Source organism: Engystomops pustulosus, chromosome 9, assembly GCF_040894005.1.
Source record: "Engystomops pustulosus chromosome 9, aEngPut4.maternal, whole genome shotgun sequence".
Classification (NCBI taxonomy): domain Eukaryota; kingdom Metazoa; phylum Chordata; class Amphibia; order Anura; family Leptodactylidae; genus Engystomops; species Engystomops pustulosus.
This window is the reverse complement of record NC_092419.1, coordinates 54,469,781-54,488,780: the sequence shown is the minus strand read 5'-3', so window position 1 is coordinate 54,488,780 and position 19,000 is coordinate 54,469,781. Positions and strand designations below refer to the sequence as shown.

Genomic DNA, 19,000 nt, shown 5'->3' with positions numbered 1-19,000 from the left:
ACTTTTATGTATCCAAAACATATAATAAAAAGTTAGTTTCTTTTCCTCTTTACATTACCAAACTTCTTTTTCTCGTCTAAAATCGTACCCAATTATTTAAGGAGAACAGTTCGGAAACAACACATTTACACCTATTTTTGCTGAATCTTTTCACATACACTTTTGACTACATTAACACCTACTCTGTTTCCAGGACTGAAATCTGGGATGTTTTTTCTGCGTTCAAAATACTGAAATTTCTCCTCCATGTGATGCAGTAATGAACAAAGAAAACAAAGGGACATTCACAGGTTAACACAATTTTATTGTATTGTTCTTTGTTATAAATATTACTGCTAAGGTTCAGCAAATTATCATTTCTCATCTTGTACAGTGTATATAGAAAATATTTTACAAATATCTAAAATCAAAGCAAATGAAAAAAATAAAACAAAATCAGTATGAACCTTCAGGCCCACATGCTTCAATACAGGTGAATCCAGTTCTATAAAGAATTAGGACAAGGACATTTTTAATATAAAATTTTAACAATGTGTGGGGCAGGGGAGGGTTCATTTTATTCCATTTATATTCTATTTGGAAAATTAAAATAAAGCAAATTAGACAAAGCAGCAAGTTCTTATTCATTCTCAATGGTTCAGGTGCACACTACAAGGGGGGGGGGGTAACTTTGAAACACAAGTGTCAATCTGTGATAGTGGACTGATGACAAATGTTACAAAATACAAACAAAAACATGTGAAGGTTTCATACATCATTTCATACTAAATCAAAGCAGAGGCAATACCAGTGCCCGGCACATGCACATTACTGGCATCTACAAGAGGTATATTTAAGGCATGGTGTCAAAATCAGACAACACTTCACATCACTGAAAAACTTATTATAAAACACAATCTTGAGAAATAAGATTGTTACAAAAGGTAAATGGCACTTTTATTATTATTATTATAGCCAAATTGGGCATTTTGGTTGAAAATCAGGCAAGCAGCACTTACTGACAGGACAGTGGGAAGGCACTCACTATCGCAGGAGGATATAAGAAGATGCGCCAATATCAATATTTTCTTTTGCAGAGTCTGCACTGTCTCCTAGTGTCTATATTCGGTGTACAGAACCTCGTGGTATGGCGTTTACAACAGTCAGCCGTTTCTAACATCTACAATATACTGAATATAGATTCACTGGAAGGCACTCACTGACAATATCACCAGGCCGTGCAGAACTGGGCTAGCAAGAGCAGAGATGGGGCCTGAAAATTAAATTAATTATATGGTACACTTTACCTCCTTTCTATTACACACTATGAGAAAAACATACCTACTGGAAACCCATAAACTTTCCAAATCTACATTGAAAATCCATGTTTTTTCTTAAAGGACATATACCACCAGGATCAAGGATTGTAAACCAAGCACACTGACATACTGGTGTGTGTCCCCTCTGGCAGGATCTGCTCTTCTTTTAGTTACTTAGGCCCTTGTTTTTTTTTGTTTTTTTTTTACAAGAAAAGGCTTTAAAATTATGTAATTGAGCCGAAGGGGCTCCAGACTCCATAGGTGATAATGGAGTCTGGAGCCCCTGAGGCTCATTTGCATACTTTTTAAAGCCTGTTTTTCTAAAAAACAAGGGCAGGAGAAGCTTAAAGAAGGGTGGATCCTACCAGAGGGGGCACACACCCACCAGCATGTAAGTGTGCTTGGTTTATAATCCTTCATCCTGGTGGTAGATGTCCTTTAAATCAAACTTTATCACCCCTTTGATCCAGGCTCTTGATAAATCTGCCCTCCCTGACTGAGAATTGCGCTGTAACCTACGCCAGGAACCGGCTCAGCCCTCTACACGCAATGGAGGTGGCGTAAGGGGGTAAATAGTCACAATTTGTTCCATTCCAAGTTTTATTATGGCTGTACTCAGTTTTTTTTAAGTGCTTAAGAAATTTTCGAGAAAACTCTCCTCAGGCTTAAAAAGTGAAGAAAAACAGTACAAACAAAAACACTGTACTTGCTATATTTTGCACTGCAAATGATTAAATCTAAAGCATAAATTGCCCTGCAGTGAATTTTTGGAATGTAATTGTTAAAATATGTGTGTTTGAGGCTTTACAATTCATCCCCATTTCTAGACCTCAACCATGGGAAGGTGTAGGGTTGTTTTTAGCACTGAACATCCTCTAAAATGGATTGTCAGACTATAGTTCCTTTTCAATTACTATTTTTAAAAGGGGAATGAGCAACAGCTTCCCAAATGAATATGAATAGAAAATTAGTAAGAATTCAATTATGTAAACTCCAACTTAAACCCTTCAATCACATGAGTGATAAAACCCAATGTAAATAAAAGCCTGGACTGTCCACATTTATGGCACCAATTTTAATCCCTTTAAGGGTAGCTACATCTTAATAGATCCTCCTGTAATCTGTTTTTCTTACCAGGGCATGATTTCATGACCGTGCTTATGATTCTCACACCGCTGTATGCATATAAAGACAAGTCCTAGTCATCTGATAAAAACTTTTGAGAACCAGGGAATATTGATTACCGGACATAGTCACGTTTCCATTGGATTCCTTTTTGTATAATAGTGTTAGAAGTGTGCATAATAATATGACAGTATTACATTTCATTTATGATGGGACCAACAAGCTCCCAGCTGTTTGACCCCAACCTCAAGGTCCAATGCGTCTTGTTCATGGTTCCATGAGAGTTGGCCATGTGTTAGATTCACAGTGAATACTGTAGGCCAGGTAATCAGATATAAAATGCATGAATGCCTTACAGCAAGAAGACATGCACTACAAAATATTGTCAGCATTATGAAATCGGATTACACGTTTTACACAAATCAAATAAAAAATATCCACAGCTTCACGCAAGTCCATTAAAATGTAAAGCTAATGTGCGTTCACGTCTCCTTGGTTGATATTCTAGCAATCCTCCTATCTCCTCTAAGGCAAGGTTTCCACCTACAAATGATTGTCATTGCTTCTTAGATATGATGAGCAGCTTCTATATATATTGCAGGAAATAGCACTACTTATTTACATCACCACATAGCATGTTTCTTCACAATGAAAAAAGATGGAACCGTATCCGATTCCACAGGCAAGCTGATCTTCTCAATGCAAAACTCCAGCTTCGGTCATATAACAAGGGCTTGATGTTGATCCTGATGATTCAACTCCCAAGAAGTGATTGGAGAAGGACGAATTCCACCTGTAAACGTCATTGTTCAGAGAAGAACCAAACTGATCCACACGGTTCATCATCTCAATGACTGGTTACATTTATCATGAATTGGTGAGAAGTTAGCTGCGACCCATCTATTTATCAAACTGAATTTCGGTCTGGTTCACACATTTGCAGTTTTTTTTATTTCGGTTTCTTTCTTTTCCTTTTTAATTCTCATATTTGTCAATTATTAAAAGAGTACTCTCCAGTCCGCTTCTCTCCTGCTTTTCTAAAACTACAACTCCCAGAATGTTTGGTCCTATCACTCAGTGATGGTCAGTATAAAATTCAGCAGTGCGAGCTGGGACCGACTAAGCAGACACTTCATGATTCCTCTGTGCTATGTGATGATGTGTGCTGATATTGTGCCTAGCTTATCATGGCACAGGAATTATCTACACTGGTTCATCTACACTTTTATTTCTGAATATTCTACTACTGTCACTGACACATAGAAAAAGAGAGATGAGACCAGAGTCATGAGATGGATATAAAACATGACACACTCAGCCCTGCTACCTCACCTATAAAACACACAGTCAGCACTGCTATGCCCCCCTCCACTTGGATCAAGACATTATCTTGTCTATAGAGTTTGTAGAGCTGGTGTCTCCTCTTCACGCTGCTGTTAGAGGAAATGTCTCTGTTTGTAGTGATCTTTGCATCCTGCCCCTCCCAATGCAGTATTGGAGAAGCAGCTCATGCCAGAGGAATCTGCACCATCATAGCCAGCAGTTTATGGTCGTATCCAGGGACAACCAAAATATAAACACTGAGACTGATAGAGACAGGTTGGAATTAGGTCTGTGAAATGCTGTATTTTTGTTAGTAATAGTGAATTAGAGAATATGTTATTTTGTTATCATGAGTACATTATAGATACTTGTCATCGTGGGAGTACCCCTTTAACAGGTAAAATAATACTTCCATCACCAGAAGCCATGCTAATGTTAATAAAAGTCAAACTCTTGCTGGCCTTGGCAGCAGTAGACAGACACACTTGAACCCAAATTCTTCCTTATTGCAGACTTGCCCAACAGGGATATTTCTGATCTTACAATCTTTTAAAAGAAAAAGTCTCCTTTTATTGTACGGATAGGATTACGGAGTCCATTAAAACCAACATATTGTTTGGTACTATGATGGTGAACATGAATATGATAGCTTTACTGGACCTCATGTAATGGTATCTTTCTAATAAAGTCAGACTTTTCTGATATCGACAATACTAAAGAGCTTTGTGTCGTCTGCCAGTATTGGGAGTTACAATTTTCCAAAATCCATTGGAAAACATAGGTCTCAAGTAAGGATCTAAAAGCGGAATGCAATACTTTACCAAGTTTCATCCTGAATTGAGAAGAAACCGAAATCAAAGTCTTCATGCTATCACTACTCTTTTGTAAAACCACATTTACCATTTTAACCCTCCCTATTACACCAATGACCCCGGCATCTCGTTATCCGATTGAGGATAACTACAGCGCGACTTGTAATACAGACACTAAATTAATTAGATAACTTCACTCTAAAGACCAGGTTACATTGTGCAGTTTTACAATGCATTTTCTTTGCTTACAAATAGGGACTGGAGAGTACATGTTTTGACTTTATGCTAATGACTAGCCATTAGCAATTTCATGTTTTGACAAAGTAATGTGTGAACAAGACCCAAGTCTCATCTAAAAAAAGTTCCTAGCTCCAACCAATGCAGTTTCCAGTTACCTGCAGCAGAGGAGTCTGGTGTATATTCTTTGAGCCCAATGATAATGTTAATTTATAATCTTACATCACATGGTGATTTGGACCTAAACACAGAGCTATTACTAGCTACTACTAGATAGGTTCTAGTAAACTGCTGATCTATTTAGTGCATATCCTGAAGCTGGCCTTACACTGCAGATAGTTGTCAGCTGGCGGCTGTTACCTGCGACTCACCAGTACACATGGACATTCAGATTGTGTGTGAATGGGGGGATAGGGGAGGAGGTCATTTCCAAAATCCTCTGGCAGTGACTTATCTTCTCCAATGACTAAAGAATCGTACAGTTTGAATCCAAAATTTTGACCCTTTTTCCCCTGAAATCTTCTGTTGAGGGATAGCCAGAATACCCCGTATAATAGATCAGCTGACATTAATCTGAAGTGTATGGCCACATTTACCCATTACTAAACGTAACATCTTGGATTGATAGGTTGGAGCCTCAGATAGCCAGCTACAGTTACTATAACAAACACAGTACTACAATGTACAGGAGGTATAGACCTACAGGAGACACACACACATACAATCGCACTTCTCGCATATCTTAGTAGTACAATATTGTTGGATTTTGTGCAAAAGCTAGAAGTAGACAAAATCTGTCTCCTATAACAAAAGAGAACATCACTAGAAGAAATAACACAATGCTATAGACTGTGTGCAGGTGAATGAACATTCGTTTTCTGCATACAAAGGGATTGGGGAAATACCACAGGATCGGTTTTCTAGAGAAAGAAACAGTTCGCTTCTGGTCTGCCAAAAAATGTCCAAATACAGATAACATAAGTTTGGAGATATATCACTAACATTGAAAGCCGTGGCCAAAGTGTCTGTCTTTCCTGGTGTTCTTCTTAGAACATCTTCATAAATCCTGCATCATGACACATGTAATATTGCTTCATAATTGTACAAATCAATGACTGCTATAGATCCAGAACATTTACCGGTCTATACGGTCACTTGTCTGATGAAAATACAAGCAGTGTGTTAAGAAAGAATTTATCTGAATGACATATAAATGTGTGGGGAAATGATATCAATCTGTGGCACCACCCACATGACTATCCAGCCCAGAATGGGGCAGTTTATAAACATCACTGTGACTTGTATTGATTTAGAGAGCATTGGTTTAAATACATTTATGCTTTGCCTAAAGGCACTTAACTATAGGGCATGGTTAGATTTACACCACAAACTCCCATAGGCCTACAGATTTTGGCACTGTAAAGTCCTGCCCAATCTAAAAGCCACACTTCTTACAATCAATATGTTCTATCCATCTCCATTTCATCTCAGGTAGATGTGACAATCTTCTATTGATGAACACTGTCAGGGCTCAGTCACAATGGGTATTGATAAGTCATATTATGGGTAAATCACACCTGGTGTTGAGTTAGGCGGGCTGCTTTTTTGGGCTCTTGCTATTACACCCAACCAACTGGGGACAGCAGAGCTGAAATACTTTGATAGACTCTCTTCAGTTTTCTATAAGCTTAATTTACAAAAAATATTGTGTATTCAATGCTGATACCTCAAAGCAAATCTGTTTCTTCGCTAGAGTACAAGAGGGGAAGAGGCCAATTAACAAAATCACACATTGCAAATTTCAACATTACACTTGAAACAAGTAAAACTTGTGACTTCACCATCCATCACCTCACACGTCTTGTCAAGAATGAACAAACTATGTAAAATTTAGAAGACATCGAACATTCAAGCAGATGAAGTCTGTGAGGACATACACCAGTTCTTTCACACATAGGAACGTTTGAAGTAGTTGAGGAATAACATGGAACATATACCTTCATAAAGGGTCACCTTAGTTAATCCTGTATGCAATAGATTGCAATGCTAGGATCCCTTTCTCATGTAAGCGACTAATACAAACGTAAAATTATTTCTCTATTGAGCCTTTTATAAAATCAGATCAATTATATGACCCCCTAATGATATGAGGCTTGATTCTGAGGCTCTTCCAGGATGGACAGCAGCGCAAACCCGTGCTGTGAATCTACAAACCAATTCTTGAGTAAAATCTGTTTCTATGCAGAGATGCCATGTGATGGGCCTTGTGCCCTGTCAGATCCGTCTAAACACGAGCATCAGTCACAGGGCTTCCAGGAAGAAGTTCTCCATTCACCACACCATCTTGTGTCTTCTCCTTTCCCGCCTCCAGCTGCTCTTTCTTCTTCAGATCTCTCTCATGGAGCAGGGGAACAGACAGAAGAATCAGAGATCCAATTAGAGGAGGGACACCAGCAAAATAAAATACTAGGTCATAATTTCCAAAACGTTCCCAGAGCAGACCTATGACAGAAGAGATTTTTTTTTTCACATTGCCATTAACATAAATTATTCAATCGTCTCTGTGTAACTTATAGAAAATTGGCTATATTTCTTCATGAATTTATCCAGTACAAGAAACAGACTTCCGGCAGACACTTCTAGGATACATTCCCAAAGTGCAAGAATGTATTTATGGGTACTTAATATTGCAAGTCTAAGGTGTAATACATAAACGAATGAATGGATAAATATTCCCTGTTCTCCTCGGGATATCTTTTCTTTGGCCCTCTATGTCTTTGTTTGCATGCATTTGACATGTGACTATTGTGGCCAATCAGTGACCCATTATTAATACTGAAGTACAATAACAGTGGTCCTGATACCACTAATATGACAGTAATTCTGCCTCCATTGATTGTTTGCATTCATATGGCATGTGACTGCTGCAGCCAGGGACTGGGGAGTGGGGTGTAGTAGGGGCGGAAAACTGGATACTCATAATATGGAAAGTAGAGCATGTATTATACCATTTGCATGGGTTTTCAATAAATTGGCCAACCTTGATGCCCACTTTAAGTAAGACATATACAGGCAGAGCGCTACTTAAGGACATTCGACTTACAGGTGACCTCTAGTTACAAACTGACCTCTGGATATTGGTAGTTTACTATTCTTTAGCCCTAGACTTCAATGATGAGCTGTAAAAGTTATCAGAGGTGTCTGTAATGAAGCTTTATTGTTAATCCTGGTTCTTATGACCACCCAACAATTTAAAATCCAACTGTCACAAAAAAATTCTGTCTGGAGTTACAATTATAAAATATACAGTTACAAACTCAACTTAAGAACAAACCTACAGAGCCTATCCTGTACGTAACCCAGGGACTGCCTGTATAAGCTATATTCATTGGTCAAAAACATTTAGTAGACACTGCCACAACAATGGTTTTTCTGGGGTGGGTGACCTCTAGGCAGCTCTTCTAACAGTTTGTATTTTGCTAGTGAAAAGAATTTGCATCTACAGTTTGAACATACTACCCCCCCTCCCCTTCAAATCTTCCCCGTAGGAATGGTTAAGACAATCACATTAAACAGACTGGTTCAAGAGACATTTATAAGTAGAATAGCTTTAAAGAGGACATGTCACCCAAAATTTTGGCACTTGGAGCTGCTTACTAAAGTAAGCAGCTCCTAGTGCTTGAACAAACGCTGCAGACTTCCGGTAATGCTATCTAACACTTTAGTAAGCAGCTCCTAGTGCCGAAATTTTGGGTGACAGGTAGAGATGAGCGAGTAAACTCGTCCGAGCTTGATGCTCGTTCGAGTATTAGCATACTTGGAACGGCTCGTTGCTCGGACAAGTATTTCCCCTGCTCGAGATCGAGCATTTAATTGAGAAAATGAAAATAGTGAACACAGGATAATTTAAGTGAAGAACACATCGAAAGAACGCAGTGAAGAACACATTGCAGATGTTCCCGTACATCTGCTAACTTATCCGAAGACGCGTGCAGAACGGTGTTCTTCACAATAGTATGTGAAGAACAATGGGGGTCATTTACTAAGGGCCCGATTCACGGTTTCCTGAAGTGTTACCCGAATATTTCCGATTTGCGCGGATCTCCCCTACATTGCCCCGGGATTTTGTCGCACGCAATCGGATTTTGACGCATCGGCGCTGGCATGCACATGACAGAAATTAGGTGGCGTGGCCGAACGAAAACCCGACGGATTCGGAAAAAGCACCGCACTTACCTTCACCAGGAAAAGGCCGGTGCATTTCAGTGGACTTCAGCGCAGCAGCGCCACCTGGTGGACGTCGGAGGAACTACCTTAGTGAATGCCGGCCGGACCCGAATCCACCGCAGAGAATGTGCCGCTGGATCGCGAATGGACCGGGTAAGTAAATCTGCCCCAATATGTGTGAAGAACACATTGCAGATGTTTCCATACATCTGCAATGTGTTCTTCACACATATTGTTCTTCACATGCTATTGTGAAGAACACCGTTCGGCACGCGTGTCTTCGGATAAGTTAGCAGATGTACGGAACATCTGCAATGTGTTCTTCACTATGTTCTATCAATGTGTTCTTTCAGTGAAAACATCTGCAAACATCTGCAATGTGTTATTCAGTGTTCTTCTTTCAGTGAAAAATGCTTGAGTCTCCCATTGACTTCAATGGGGTTCGTTATTCGAGACGAGGACTCAAGCATCGGGAAAAGTTTGTCTCGAATAACGAGCATTTTAGTGCTCGCTCATCTCTAGTGACAGGTCCTCTTTAATCTACAATATTTACCCTCTGGCTTAATTCTACTAGTATATGCATAAAAAAGTAACTAAGGTCTTAGAAGAATTTAGTAACATTATTAATTCCAACAAACCTGCTAAAGGTGGTCCGGCTGTCATTGGAATGGCCATTAGTCCCAGCACATAACCAATGGCTTGTGATGCTTGCATTGGGCCCACCAATTCAAAAGCAATAGGGCTCATCAAACTAATCAGAAAGCCATCGCACAAGCCAAGAAACAGGCATACAACAATGACGCTTTCAAACACTTTGCACAGAGGCAGCATCATACTCAAAATACCCAGGAATAGGAAGGAGACCCCCTGAAAAATATAAAAAAGAAAAAAAAAAGCAAGACAGAAAGAATATTACTATAAGTATAAGTATTACAGTTACTTCAAAAACATAAATGTCCATTAAAGATCATTGTTCAGGAAATAAGATGGCAGCCTACGCATATGGGTTGTTAGACTAAAATTGAGGTATGTAACTAACAAGCATCAGTGGCCAAGTACAATAAAGTTTTGAGATCTGCACTGGCAAAACCGGGTGTTAGTTGCTGGAATTATGAGCAGTGAAAAATTGTGAGATTAAAAACTAATCCTAATGGGTTTTTACTGTATTGCAGATGTTTCCCTTGTACGTCCCAGTGGAAAACAACTGCAAAATTCCTCGGGGGAAAAAATGTGTCAAGAATGAGCCACTGATATGCAGCAGTTCCTGGACAAAAACGCCATTAATATAATAGATGATATTTTACACATATGTACTAGATGTGCAATATTGCACTATGGACTTCGTTATTCTTTCCATTCATTAATTGGTCTTCCTTTCCATCATAATCTGTTTTACAACAAAACTGAAACCAAATTTAGATAAATCCCAGACTATCACTTTTTCCCCAGTTTATGCCTCTAGCTAATTTTTTATATTATTAGCAGCAATTATTTTTGTGAGGTTCGCTTTGTAGGACCCTGGGGAGCAAACCTTCGGCAAAGCTCAAATTTTTCCCCTAACATAAAAGGATAAAGATAGGGTTTAACCTCTTCATGACCTGGAGTATTTTATCATGAGGACTCAAGTACTTTTTGATCTTTTCTCCAATGGCCATAACATGTTTAATTTTTTTGCACAATCTGCAAATTGGTTTTCCAAGATGGAATAAGGAAAACCACACCTCTTTTAGCTACCCTGTAAGGCAGCTCCCTTTACATCAAGCATGACCTACAAAAGGCCTTATGACATGACGCGGGATTAAAACCAAACCAGTATATGTATTCCAGAAAGAACTTATTTCCGACTGTAGACAGCACTGTAGAAGCCATCGTCACACAGACAAGGGGTTTTCTGCATACTGCAGCAAACGCCCACCACCTAAACATGAGAAGGCAAAGAGACCACTGCCAATATTTATACAGCCATATAGTCTTTTTTTGTCCATGATATGTACAGATAACAGAGCGGTTTAACAACTGACCTTTGGTTGTGCTCTGATCCACAAACAGTGACGCAAGTTTAAGGCAAAAAATCCATAGAAAGAAAGGTTGGAGCGGCACTCAACATAGCTGATGTCACAGCCACTTCAGGAGAAGCTAGAGAGGATTGTGCTGATAGATATATTAGGATGGTTCTCAGGCTAGGAAGAAGCCATCAGTATAATATAGTATATACTTACGCTTTAAGTTCTAAATGTTATGTTAAAGGGATATTCCCACTTTGGCAAATTAATGGTGTTGTTTGTATGATGAAAAATTATACAATTATTCAATATACTTTCTGTATCAATTCCTCACGGTTTTCTAGATCTCTGCTTCTTGTCCTTCTATAGGAAGCTTCTATGTTTACTTCCAGTGGATAGAAATCTGACAATGGTCACTCAAAGGCGCAGCTCGTTATATCAGAGAGTAATGAGAGCTGTGGGTTATAACGAGCTGTGCACCTGTGTGACCATCGTCAGATTTCTGTCCACTGGACGTAAACATAGAAGCTTTCTATAGTAGGACAGCAAGCAGAGATCTAGAAAACCAAGAGGAATTGATACAGAATATATTAATAATAATAATAATAATAATCTTTATTTATATAGCGCCATCAAATTACGTAGCGCTTTACAAATCATAGGGGACATATACAACTATATTACATTACAAAGAACAAACAGTCATATGGAACAATATGAGTGAGGGCCCTGCTCACAAGAGCTTACAGACTATGAGGATGAGGGGGTGACACAAGAGGTTGTATAATGGTCCAGCCATTCTTTATAAGGGAACAATATAAAATAATTTAATAAATAATTTACTAACAACGATGTTGCTGCTTGAACCAGCCATCAGCCGCCATCTTATTTACAGGGTCCTAGGTGAAAAAGACTGCAGAGAAGCCTGGAGCTTGGTATATATCTGCTGTTTGCCCGATAACAGATAGGATAGTACATAGGATGAATTAGTAAAGGGAGAGTTGACATTTCATGCAGTTAGCGAGTGTGATAGGCTTGCCTAAAGAGATGGGTTTTAAGAGCACGTTTGAAGCTTTGGAGGGTGAGTATTAGTCTCAGAGTCTGGGGAAGGGCATTCCAGAGAATTGGGCAACTCGGGAGAAGTCCTGGATACGTGCATGGGAGGTTCGAATTAAGGTAGAGATTAATCTATTGTCACTGGCAGATCGAAGAGCATGGGAAGGGCGATAGACTGAGATGAGAGAAGAGAGATAGGGAGGTGCAGCATTATTCAGAGCTTTGTGGCTGAGGGTTATTATTTTAAAGTGAATACGGAAGGAGACAGGTAGCCAGTGCAGTGATTGGCACAAACTGGAGGCATCTGTGTAGCGTTTGGCCTGAAAGACGAGCCTGGCTGCTGCATTAAGAATAGATTGAAGAGGAGAGAGTTTAGAGAGTGGAAGACCAATGAGTAGGGAGTTACAGTAGTCTAGTCGAGAGTGAATAAGTGCAACAATTAGCATTTTAGAAGTTTCAAATGTCAGAAACGGACGGATTCTGGAGATGTTTCTGAGATGCATACAGCAAGAGCGAGCAAGAGATTGAATATATAGTAAAAAGGAGAGGTCAGAGTCCAGCACAACCCCAAGACAGCGGGCCTGCTGCCTCGGTGCTATAGTGATCCCACAGACAGAGATGGAGAGGTCAGGGATGGTTTGGTTAGTAGATGGTGGAAAGACAAGAAGTTCAGTCTTAGAAAGATTAAGTTTCAAGAAGAGAGAGGACATGATTTAAGAGAGAGCAGAGAGACAATCACTAGTGTTCTGGATTAAGGCAGGGGTGATGTTACGTGCAGAAGTATATAGCTGGGTGTCATCAGCATAAAGATGATACTGGAAACCAAATCTGCTGATGGTTTGTCCAATGGGGGCAGTATAGAGAGAGAAGAGAAGAGGACCTAGGACTGATCCCTGAGGAACCCCGACACTGAGAGGAAGATGAGAAGAGAAAGATCCAGAAAAGGAGACACTGAAAGTGCGGTCAGAGAGATAGGAAGAAAACCAAGAGAGTGCAGTGTCCTTTAGGCCAATGGAGTGAAGCATCCTAAGGAGGAGCTGGTGGTCCACAGTATCGAACGCTGCCGATAGATCCAGGAGAATGAGGAGAGAATAGTCACCTTTGGATTTTGCAGTGAGGAGATCATTGGAGACTTTAGAAAGAGCAGTTTCAGTGGAATACATAGAGCGGAAACCAGATTGTAGGGGGTCAAGGAGGGAGTTAGCTGAGAGATAGCGGGTTAGTCGAGAATAGACCAAGCGTTCCAGGAGTTTGGAGATGAAAGGGAGGTTAGAAACTGGTCGGTAGTTAGTAGCATTGGATGGGTCCAGTGAAGGTTTCTTTAGTAAAGGGGTAACAATAGCATGCTTGAAAGAAGAGGGGACGACACCAGAAGAGAGAGAGAGATTGAAAATTTTAGTTAGGTGAGAAGTGACTGCTGGGGAGAGAGACTGTACCAGATGTGAGGGGATGGGGTCACTGATGCAGGTAGTGGGGCGAGCAGAGGAAAGGAGCCTAGACACTTCTTCCTCTGTGACTGGCTCAAAGGAAGAGAGTGAACAAGATAAGGTATGGGAGGGAAGGGGATTGGAGGGGTGAGTGGATTGAGCAATTATTTCCTGGCGGATACAATCAATTTTATACAATATATTGGAAAATTGTATAACTATTCATTATTCAAACAATAACAATTCTTGCTAAAATGGGAACTGTGGAACCGATCTGTTATAAAGTAGAAATGCTTCTACGTATAACCATTTTTCATGGTTCAATTCTACACTGAAGTTTATGTGGATCTGTGAAAAACGGATGCCAGACTGATGCAAATCATCTGGAAAAAACTAAAGTAAATGTTTGTTTTTCATCGCTGGATGATCGGCCCATCTGTTTGCAGGAAGCCTTAGTCTTGCCTATTTCAATCTATGATTTCCCAAGTAGGGACCAAACAAATAATACCAATCTGGAAATAGAGCTTCTACAGGGCTAAATACTTTCAAAGTTCATCAAAAGAGTCACAGGTGAGTGGGGTTATGTCTAAAGGAGTGGAAAAAGTAGAGTAAAGGTCTTTGGTCATGCAAGCCTGATGTTGGATACATATAAACATATTTAGACAAACTAGGGACCCAAAAAACTCCCCGAGGTTTGAAATCCGTCATAAAGTAAACGTTCAAGGAAAACCATGCCAAATATAAAGGACCTTTTGCAAGGCCAAGGGAACCAACTTTAATGGCAGTATTTTGAGTTTTTTTTAACCTAAGCAGCATTTAAAGGGTGTATATAACTTTAGACATATGTTACCTTTTCACAGGCAATGGTGAATAAGTCATGCAGAGTCGGGCAGGTGTAACAATCTGTACACGGTTATACACCACTGCCAATGTGGAGGACGCTATAGACAGCCCTGATATATATAATGCTCAGCTCTACACATGAAATACACTTTTAATGAATATTCAGTTATTTCTGGGAAATTGAAAACCAATAAAATATTCTCCTGTCTGTACCCACATGTCATGATTTTATATAGTTATATAAAATATAGCCTTGTTATATAGGGCCTGGGCTCTAGACCCATTACACGTCAGCAGTATAAAATTTCCTGTAACCTATACAGCCTCTTATAAAACCTCAGGCTTTGGCTGGCCAAGAAACTTGCTAAACGTAGCACTTCATTTCCAAAATTCAGCAGGGACCATCTATAAGTTGTAACTCTGGATAAAGAAATGAATGTTACCCTATAAATTACAATGCAGCAGCTGCACCACATAAAAGTGAAATATTCACAATCTGCCTGGGTTAACAAAAACCAAGGATAAAGAAGCCTAACTGCTCCAAGGTTATTTATCAACATTTTTTGGTGAGAAAAAAACAAGACACTGCTGGGAAACGAACAGGGGAAGAAATAACATTGTGTTGGCTGATAAACTGAAAAATTAATCAACTTGCTATCAATGCAGTTTCCCATGACTGGAAATGTGGAGAAAACTGCTACTTCAGTGTACAAAGTCTAGGTAAGTTACAGGTTTCCACATCCCCAAGATGTTTTAAAGAACAATGTGTGAATACAGCTCAGTGCCTTACCCTCACGTGCTGATATTTGGGCTGAATGCTTCATCACTTTTACCATTCAGTATGGTTGTTACTTATGATCTACTCTGTTCCTTCCAACTATGTTTTTTATACATTTATACATTTTTATACTTCCCAACTTCCAAAATTCCACTTTCAGATAACGTTATTTCTGTTAAGAAATGCGGACTACATAGTGTGGTCCCTTTTGTGATAACACTGAGCAATAGGGGTGGAGGAGCAGACTACTTTAATGCAGTTTGGTCCCCTTGGCATCTCCTGAACAACAGGCTGTTATAACAAATAAAAAATCTCCCCTTTTTCCCCTTTCACACAAGTGTTTTATTCTCTGTAGGTTTATTCTCTAACTTCATACAAAGCTTTATTGCTATTGGAAACCCATTTGATTCCATATACACTCACCGGCCACTTTATTAGGTACACCTGTCCAACTGCTCGTTAACACTTAATTTCTAAACGGCCAATCACATGGCGGCAACTCAGTGCATTTAGGCATGTAGACATGGTCAAGACAATCTCCTGCAGTTCAAACCGAGCATCAGTATGGGGAAGAAAGGTGATTTGAGTGCCTTTGAACGTGGCATGGTTGTTGGTGCCAGGAGGGCTGGTCTGAGTATTTCAGAAACCGCTGATCTACTGGGATTTTCACGCACAACCATCTCTAGGGTTTACAGAGAATGGTCCGAAAAAGAAAAAACATCCAGTGAGCGGCAGTTCTGTGGGCGGAAATGCCTTGTTGATGCCAGAGGTCAGAGGAGAATGGGCAGATTGGTTCGAGCTGATAGAAAGGCAACAGTGACTCAAATCGCCACCCGTTACAACCAAGGTAGGCAGAAGAGCATCTCTGAACGCACAGTACGTCGAACTTTGAGGCAGATGGGCTACAGCAGCAGAAGACCACACCGGGTGCCACTCCTTTCAGCTAAGAACAGGAAACTGAGGCTACAATTTGCACAAGCTCATCGAAATTGGACAGTAGAAGATTAGAAAAACCTTGCCTGGTCTGATGAGTCTCGATTTCTGCTGCGACATTCATATGGTAGGGTCAGAATTTGGCGTCAACAACACGAAAGCATGGATCCATCCTGCCTTGTCCAACCCGTTACTAGCATGGTGTACCTAATAAAGTGGCCGGTGAGTGTAGAACTTCCTCTTTGTGCTGCTAGGACACAAGATTATCTAGGAGAGGTTGTGCGGGACCTTAGGAAATATCATGATGTCTTGTGCTCCTACACCACATTTTATCGTGAAACTTTTTAAAAATAGTTTTTTATCATTTACAAACAATACGGCTTACACAGCAAAAACTGTAAGGCCGCATATGTCAGCTGCAGTGGAGAAGAGGAGGGGTGATCACTCCCCTCTCCATTGCAATGCATTATGTATGGCCCGTAACACAGGGAAAAATAGTACATTTTCTATCTGTTTCCTGTGTACGGAGCAGTACGTTACCATTGCCGGTCTATGTGGCAGGGATGTACGGCCGTACATACTTGCGGCCGTACATACACCCCCCTATAGTCGTGTGCACGGGGCCTAAGATACATTCAAAAAGGAGAGCTAGCCTGATAGCAGACACAATAGTTATTATAATATTATCATACCCACAACTCCAGCAAACCTACAACCACCCCCAAAACCCCAAACCTATACCCTATTTTACATAATTTTTACATTGTTTAATTGTAATATTTGGTAAAAAAAAAAGAGTGAAGGAGAAGAATGAGAAGAAGGGTCATCATTGACACTCTTTAAGATAGCACTGGAGGCATAGTTTTCCTTTTCCCAGCCTAGAAAACATAGTTGCACATTCCTTACCAAGAATCAACAGTGGAGCAAGCAAGCATGAGAGACCCCAATATATAAAAAGAAAGGGTCTCCAAGTCACTATACACACACTGCAGCTGCCATAAATTGTCACTACAGTGAAATGGCTTTGAACACTGGCAGCCACGTCCCAGAGGTGAGAACTGGAGCGGTCACAAATGTCTATCGTGTGGTTATTAAATTTGTGTGGGTGGAGATGGGGGCCTCCAGACATATATATACTAGATCTACATACCACACTATGGAGTCTTGGTACCAAGGTTTTGGTAATTCCCCTTTAAGTAGTGAAGTATGTTTACATATTTCATTGAATTAGAAAGAGTGATGTTACATTGTTTCCATGATTCAGAAGGCTTCATAACAAGGAGATTATCAGTAGACTACATCAGTCCCTGCAGCACAAGGTACTTTGCCTTGTCCTGATCATGGTAATCAAATTCATTTGCAGCATCCACAACAAAATTTGTATGCCTTCTAGAAAACCCTATGGACACCTGCAGCTCACTGTAACCCCTACAGTAAGTAAACAAACTATAGGCTCCTGCAGGATTAAACAGTACAGAGACAAAGTAAATGTTGGCACGTTGCTTGTGAAGGAACAAATGTTCAAGGGCGGCCGCTGACATCTGCAATGTCAGGATGACTCATTATCCTGATCTGCACCAGATCCCAAAATAATAATAAAATAAATGAGGTTGCTATGGTTACTCTGTTGCAAAATTAAGTGCAAAGCTACTGGCCACTTTTTGCACTAGTGTACGAGCCAGTAAAAGATATCATTAAAGCAGCTACGTGGGAAATGTAAGGGAAGTATTAATCAGAATTTATAGAAAGGTTATCCTAGAATGAAAGGGTCTTATAAAGTGATATCACCATAATTACTTTATAATAAGTTAGTATCCAAAGTAGTTCTTTAGATCTGTAACCCTCCAAAGGAAGTCATTCTCTGGACTGCAACTGGATCTACACAGGACATGCTGCAAAACTCCATGCATCTGAATTGGTGGCTAAAGCATACCTCCCAACCGTCCCGTTTTGGGCGGGACAGTCCAGTTTTTTAACCCTTGTCCCGCCTGCACGGGCCGTTAAGTGAAAGTCCCGGTTATTTCTGCGCTGTCACAGATTTTTCCGTCTTGTCCCGCCTCCGTCCTGCTCAGGATACAGAGAAGCCATGGGGCGGGGTGCAGCGTCCTCCTCCTCTCCAGCTCCAGGGCTGTCTGCTGCAGAGCCGGCACCTCCCCCTTCCCCTTCCCCTTCCCTGGGAGGCAGAGCCCTCCCTGTCCTCAGGCTGCCACTCGGCACAGGATGCAGGCACATGGATGGATGGATGGATGGAGCAGTGCAGAGTGTCATATTCTCTGCACTGCCCCTGCACAGCAGCCCCAGGGGATCAGCCTCCGTGCAGGCAGGAGCTCTCCAGCTCTGCTACATCAATAGCTCCCTGCCCCCGCCTCCTCCTCACTGAAGTTCGTCTGATGAAGCAGAGCCGAGTGTGTGCAGCTGCTGCAGTGTGATAACAGGTACTCTACAGTGACTGCAGGCAGCAGCTAAAGGGTTAAACACTTCACTTTCCTCCATAGACCCCCTGCCCCCATCCCTAATCCCCCCAGTGCCCTTCTATTCTGTTTTTATTGTACCATATACTTAATCCCTTAACCCCTTAAGGATGCAGGGTTTTCCCTCTCATTTCTCGCTCTCCAACTTCAAAAATCCATAACTTTTTCATTTTTCCGTGTACAGACCTGTGTGAGGGCTTATTTTGTGCATAACAAATTTTACTTTCCCGTAATGTTATTTATTTTAACATGCCGTGTACTGCGAAGCTGCAAAAAATTCCAAATGTGGAAAAATTAAAAAAAAAAAAAACGCACGTGCATCACGTTCTTGTGGGCTCAGTTTTTTCGACTTTGACTGTGCACTCAAAATAACACCTCAGCTTTATTCTTTGGTTCGGTGCGATCGCGGTGATACCAAATTTATCCAGGTTTTATTGTGTTTTAATACATTTTCAAAAATTAAACGA

At 40.5% G+C, this 19,000-nt stretch overlaps 1 protein-coding gene across 1 annotated transcript in view; it reads right to left on the bottom strand.

Moving 5' to 3' along the window:
- Nucleotides 1-283: 283 nt before the first annotated feature.
- Nucleotides 284-19,000, bottom strand: part of SLC16A2 (solute carrier family 16 member 2) — a 140,556-nt gene continuing 121,839 nt past the window's right edge. Inside the window, exons 5-6 of the mRNA XM_072123517.1 lie at nt 9,661-9,889; nt 284-7,297 (exon numbers count right to left, since the gene is read on the bottom strand). Of these exons, the coding sequence (XP_071979618.1) occupies nt 7,080-7,297; nt 9,661-9,889 (447 nt within the window). The 3' untranslated portion in view covers nt 284-7,079. The remainder of the gene's footprint in view (nt 7,298-9,660; nt 9,890-19,000) is intronic.